Source organism: Carlito syrichta, unplaced genomic scaffold, assembly GCF_000164805.1.
Source record: "Carlito syrichta isolate Samal-C Ts95f unplaced genomic scaffold, Tarsius_syrichta-2.0.1 Scaffold301933, whole genome shotgun sequence".
NCBI classification, from domain to species: domain Eukaryota; kingdom Metazoa; phylum Chordata; class Mammalia; order Primates; family Tarsiidae; genus Carlito; species Carlito syrichta.
In genome coordinates, this window is record NW_007246029.1 from 97,759 (window position 1) to 104,542 (window position 6,784).

General features: G+C 44.9%; 1 protein-coding gene across 1 annotated transcript in view; it reads right to left on the minus strand.

Annotated features, from left to right (window-relative positions):
• Positions 1-6,671, minus strand: part of MRPL45 (mitochondrial ribosomal protein L45) — a gene marked incomplete at its 5' end in the record, with an annotated part of 27,976 nt that extends 21,305 nt beyond the window's left edge. The window contains 2 exons of the mRNA XM_008055713.2: positions 1,295-1,393; positions 6,451-6,671. Of these exons, the coding sequence (XP_008053904.2) occupies positions 1,295-1,393; positions 6,451-6,671 (320 nt within the window). The remainder of the gene's footprint in view (positions 1-1,294; positions 1,394-6,450) is intronic.
• Between the last annotated feature and the right edge of the window lie 113 nt (positions 6,672-6,784).

A 6,784-nucleotide genomic window follows, 5' to 3' on the forward strand; every position in this document is an offset into this window, starting at 1 on the left:
CTCCAACTCAAAAAAAAAAAAAAAAATTAGCTGGGCACTGTAGCAAGTGCCTATAGTTCCGGCTACTTGGAAGGCTGAGGTAGAAGGATTGCTGGAGTCCAACAGGTCAACACTGGGGTGGCCGTGAGCATGTCACTGCACTCCAGCCTGGGCGACAGAGTGAGACTCCAATTCAATAACAACAACAAAATTGGCTTGGCATGGTGGTACATGCCTATAGTGCCAACTACTTGAGAGGCTGAGGTAGGAAGACCGCTTGAGTCCAGGAGTTCAAAGTTGCAGTGAGCCATAAGTACATGACTGTACTTCAGCTTGGGTGACAGAGTGAGACCCTATCTTTAAAAAGAAAAAAAAACAGACTCAATGACTCAGCCTGTAATCCCAGCACTTTGGGAGGTCGAGGCAAGTGGACTGCCTGAGCCTGCAGGTTCGAGATCAGTCTGGGCAACTTGGCGAGACTGTGTCTCTACAATAAATAAAAAATTAGCCAGGCGTGGTAGTGTGCACCTATAGTTATGGCTTCTTGGAAGGCCGAGACAGAAGGATCGCCGGAGCCCAGCAGGTCAATGCTGGGGTGGCCATGAATGTGCCACTGCACTCCAGCCTGGGCGACAGAGACTCCAACTCAAAAAAAAAAAGAGCCGGGCACAATAGCTTAATACCTGTAATCTCAGCACTTTGGGAGGCAGACACAAGAGGATTGCTTGAGTCCAGGGATTCAAGATCAGCCTGGGCAATTTGGTGAGACTTCATTTCTACAATAAATCAAAAAAATTGCTGGGCATGGTGGCATGCACCTGTAGTTCCAGCTACTTAGAAGGCTGAGGCAGAACAACATAGACTGCAGTGGCTGTAAGTGTGCCACTGCACTCCAGCCTGGACAACAGAGAAAGAAAAAAAAATTATTCCAGGCTCCTAACAATGATTCTTCATCTGCTAGCATCTCTGACTTGGTTAACACTGAGAAGAAGTTGTAAAATTTCAAATGAAATTTACTCAAAATAACTAAGGAAAAGGAATTGTATGTAGATAAGACAAACACACAAAGGATCCAGATGAATTAAGGGACCAGATATGGTGAAAACAATAGCCCTTCCAATACACGTAGGTGGAACTGATGCAGACTAAACAGTGAAAATTCCCAGAAGCAGAGAGGAGTCAGACAGCTTCAGTCACTAGTTATTTTCAATGTAGGAAGTTCTCTCACTTTAGAACTCTTACATGAAGGAAAAAAAACAAAAACAAATAATAGCAGCTAATCACAGAATGGGTACAAGGTAGGAAGTTCACTTACTTGTTTAGACAAAGGTGAGCTTCAATGAAGATATCCTTAGCTTTTTCAGGGAAGTCCTTTGTTTTAAAACTGGCATCATATTCTTTAATCTTCCGGACTCTGTAAAATTAAGCCTAGTCATCATTTCTTCTTTTTTTTTTGAGTTGGAGTAATCTCACTCTGTCGCCCAGACTGGAGTGCAGTGGCCGCTCCCGGACACCACAGCCTCGACCTGCTGGGCTCCGGTGACCCTTCTGCCTCAGCCTTCCAAGTAGCTGGAACTACAGGCACGCACTACCACGCCCAGCTAATTTTTGACTTATTGTAGAGATGAGGTCTTGCCAAGTTGCCCAGGCAGGTCTCGAACCCGCGGCTCAGGCAATCCACTCACCTCAGACTTCTAAGGCATGGGATTACAGGCTGAGCCACCGAGCCCGGCCAGTCATCATTTCTAAAGAAGACTTCATGCAATTACATAATTCACAGCTTACATTAACCTCCATTAGCATTTGTCCACTTATTCAACAAGTGTTTTTTCAATGTGTCAAATTATATAAATTCAACCTTCTAACTTTTTTTTTTGAGTTGGAGTCTCACTCTGTTGCCCAAGCTGGAATGCAGTGGCATACACCCAGCCACCACAGCCTCGACCTGCTGGGCTCAGGCAATCCTTTCACCTCAGTCTTCCAAGTAGCTGGAACTACAGGTGTGTGCTTCACGCCTGGCTTATTTTTTGATTTATCGTAGAGACGAGGTCTCACCAAGCTGCCCAGGTTGGTCTTGAACCCCTGAACTCAGGCATCCTCTAGCCTCGGCCTCCCAAAGTGCTGAGATTACAGGCTTGAGCCACGGCACCTGACCTCTAACTCTATTTTAAATCTAAAGAAAGACCAAGACTTCTCATAGTGCAACTTCAGAATTCTGGGATCAAAGAAACTATTCTATAGGCACAAAGAAAGAAAAAGACTGGTTAAATGCAAAGGCTCAAGAGTCAGAATGACACTGGGCTTCTAAATAGCATCATTAGAAGTTAAAAAGACACAAAGCAGCTTCTAGTCCAGAATTCTATACTTGGGCAAACCATAAACGAAGTGGAAGAACAAAAGACTTTTTTCAGACTTGCAAGATCTTATTTACCTATCATCCACTCTCTTTCTCAGGAAGCTTCTGGAGAATGTGTTCTACCAAAGTAATAAAGCAAGAAAGCAAAGGACCATACTGGGAGGCCAAAGCAACAGGACCACCTGAGACTAGCCTGGGCAATACAGTGTGGCCTTGTTTCTACAAAAAATTTTTTAAAAACCAGCTGGGCATGGTGGTGTGTCTATGTAGTCCCAGCTATTTAGGAGGCTGAGGCAGGAGGGTCACTTGAGTCCAGGAATTCGAGATTACAGTGAGTTATGACCATACTATTGTATTCCAGCCTGGGTGACAGAGTGAGACTCTGTCCCCCCCTCCCAAAAAACCATGAAATCCAGCAAACGGGAAACACAACACAATAAAGAGGTAAAAAGAAAAGAATATTAGGTCCTAAGATAGACAGTGGGCCGGGCACAGTGGCTCAAATGTGTAATTCCAGCACCTTGGGAGGCTGAGGCAAGAGGACTGCCTGAGTCCAGGGGTTTGAGACCCCAGGGGTTTGAGACCAGTCTGGACAACATGGAGAGACGCTGTCTCTACAGTAAATCAAAAAATTAGTCAGGTGTGGTGACACATGCCTGTGGTTCCAGCTACTTGAAAGGCTGATGTTGAAGGATCAACTGAGCCCAGCAGGTCGAGGCTGTGATGGCCACAGCACTCACAGCCTGGGCTACAGAGTGAGACTCCGACTCAAAAAAACGAAAACTGACTGGGCGCTGTGGCTCATGCCTGTAATCCCAACACTTTGAGAGGCCGAAGTGAGAGGACTGCCTGAGCCCACGGGTTCATGATCAGGCTGGGCAACTTGGCAAGACATCATCTCTACAATAAATCAAAAAATTAGCCGGGCGTGGTAGCGCGCGCCTGTAGTTTCAGCTGCTTGGAAGGCTGCTTGGGCGGAAGGATCGCCAGAGCCCAGCAGATCGAGGCTGTGGTGGCCGGAAGCGGCCACTGCACTTCAGTCTGGGCAACAGAGTGAGACTCCAACTCAAAAAAAAAAAAAAAAAAATTAGCTGGGTGTGGTGGCGTGTGCCTGTAGTTCCAGCAACTTGAAAGGCTGAGACAGAAGGATCACCTGAACTCAGCAGGTCAAGGCTGTGGTGGCCAGGAACATGCCACTGCCCTCCAGCCTGGGTGACAAAGCGAGACTCCTACTCTAAAAAAAAAAAAAAAAAAAAAAAAAAAGAAAATTAATTAATATAATACATGACCATCAATAAAGGACAAATGTCACATGATCATCTCAAAATCCAGAAAAAGCATCTGACAAAACCCACCACCCTTCATACTCTTTTCATCTCAGAGTCCTGCTTACAGTGTTGTCTCCTGAGAATGCTACTCCTCACTACTTCTGTCCACGCAGCTAACTCCAAATGACCCTTTAGGTGCCAACTTTAAATATTATTTCCTCAGGGAATCCTTCCCTGATCTCTCAGACCAAGTTATCTTTCCCTGTCACATGCTCCCAAACACAACTTATACTTAACCTGTAATTATTTAGTGGAGTACACTCAGTATTTAATGATTGTTTTCCACCCCTAGCTGGTAACTCCATGTTTTGTAAAACCACGTGTGCTTTGTTCACTATCATCATCGTGGATCCTACCATTCAAAAGCTCAAAGTCGACCCACCCGGGCAACTTGGTGAGACCTCATCTCTACAGTAAATTAAAAAAAAAAAAAAAATTAGCCAGCCTTGGTAGCACGTGCCTGTAGTTCCGGCTACTCGGAAACCTGAGGCGGAAGGATCGCCGGAGCCCAGCAGGTCGAGGCTGCGGTGGCTGGGAGCGGCCACTGCACTGCAGTCTGGGCGACAGAGTGAGACTCCAACTCAAAAAAAAAAAAGAGCTCAAAGTCCAAGAGAGAAACACACAAAAGGAGATTATATGCCTTAAACTAATGAGTAAGGAAGATAACGATTCGGGATGACAACTGAATCTTCACTGCTAATGTGAGACCAGTCCTTGAATGGGTAAAGGTTGCCCCTAAGGTGACTCACCTACTTTGCATAATGCCTGGGAGTTGTGATCTGTCCATCCCCTTTATATTAAAAAAAAAAAAAAAGGAAATCACTGCAGTACAGAGTTACTAGAAGTAGTAAGTACAAGTGTGCAACTGCAGTTATAGCAAAGGCAGCACCAAAAAGAGTCACAGAAGGCTTAAACTGGACATGATGCCTGAACTGGATCTGGAGAAATTAAGAAAATGTTGAAAGATTGAGAAAAAGTCATCCTGAGGTCATATAAAGTTGAGAAGGATCACAGATAAAAAAGCAGATTAATAAACAGACTTTCATGTGGAGAAGAACCACATTATACTAGAAAAAAATAGTAGAGCCGGGCTCGGTGGCTCAGCCTGTAATCCCGCGCCTTTGGGAGGCTGAGGTGAGTGGATTGCCTGAGCCCGCGGGTTCGAGAACCGCCTGGGCAGCGAGACCTCATCTCTACAATAAATAAAAAAAATCAGCCGGGCATAGTAGTGCATGCCTGTAATTCCAGCTACTTGGAAGGCTGAGGCGGAAGGATCTCTGGAGCCCAGCAGGCGAGGCTGCGGTGGCCAGAAGCGGCCACTGTACTCCAGTCTGGGAGACCAAGTGAGACTCCAACTCAAAAAAAAAAAAAAAAAATAGTAGGCTGAGGTGAGTGGATTGCCTGAGCCCACGGGTTCGAGGCCCGCCTGGGCAGCGAGACCTCATCTCTACAGTAAATCAAAAAAATCAGCCGGGCGTGGTAGCACATGCCTGTAATTCCAGCTACTTGGAAGACCGAGGTGGAAGGATCGCCGGAACCCAGCAGGTCGAGGCTGTGGTGGCCAGGAGCGGCCACTGCATTCCAGTCTGGGCGACAGAGTGAGACTCCAACTCAAAAAAAAAAAAAAAAATAGTAAAAAAGGAGAGGGAAGACATTTGCAGGTAAAGGAAAAGATATGCAAAGACACAGAGGCATGGCATAGAAATTGGTCATTAGTTTGGAAATGCTAAAGTTTAGGATGAGAAAAATGAAATAAAGGGTAAAACAGTGGAGAAGGAGGCAAGGACCAGATTATAAAATTCTTACATACCACTGAAGAAATTTGGACTTTATTCTCTGGGTAACAGGAAGCTACAAAAGAGTACTAAGCAGGAAAGATGATGTGATCTGTATGCAGAGAAATAAGTCATGGACATGTGCAGAATTAATGCTGACACAGTATACTTAAGCACATAAATCTGTACATGACCCTAAAGAACCTATAATTTGGACATAGTCAGAGCTAGAGTGACAAACACTAAGTGATTTTGTCCTTTCAACTAAATCTAACAAAAAGGTTAAGCCTCTGGTCTTTAACTAAGACCCAGTTAGCTCCCTAGAACAGGTACTTTCTTTATGACCCTTTTTGGTTTTTCTTACTCTCCGAAGTTTTTTTTTTTTTTTTTTTGAGTTGAGTCTCACTCTGTCGCCCAGACTGGAGTGCAGGGGCCGCTCCCGGCCCCTGCAGCCTTGCCTGCTGGGCTCCGGCGATCCTTCCGCTTCAGACTTCGGCGAAGCCGGAATTACAGGCATGCGCTACCATGCCCGGTTGATTTTTTTCATTTATTGTAGAGATGAGGTCTCACTGCCCAGGCGGGTCTCGAACCCACGAGCTCAGGCAATCCACTCACCTCGGCCTCCCAAATTGCTGGAACTGCAGGCTTGAGAAAAAAATTTTTTTAAATGTTGAAAGGTTGAGAAAAAGTCATCTTAAGGTCACATAAAATTGAGAAGGATCACAGATATGAAGGAGACTAATAAACAGACTTCCATGTAGAGAGAACCATGTTACACTAAAATAAAAATAGAATAATGTAAGTCTTCTCTCAGAGTCTCAGTTTCTACTTCTACAATATGGGGAAATTTCACTCTTGCCCTCCAGGAATAGTGTGAAAACAAGCTCAAAGGTGACCTCATGAAATATAGCATATATATAGTAAACCATTATTGAGGTCAAACTGATCTAGTGTCTAAATAAATGCCATCTATCATAGTTCAAGTCATTTCAAGTTCCAGAAGATCTCTGACAGAAGGGGGCCTGAATCAGGGTCCCAGAAATACCACGTCTCACCTGTACAGGCCAGATGTATGGGACGCTCCAAGTGTTCTGGAGGAATGACCAATCCTGCTTTCCGGGCATGTTCTATAAACTCCTTTTCTGTTTTGTATTTAGGCTCATAGGTAGGAGGTGTGAAACGTTTTTTGGTTCTCACTGGAACTACAACTGTTGACTGAGTCACCAGGACTGGCTGGAAGGTGAGGGAAAGGTTAGCACATAGGCAATCTGGAAAAAATAAACCTACTATCTTGAACACACTCTAAGCAAAGTCCTACAGAAAAGGCATATCCAAAGAATGCTTCA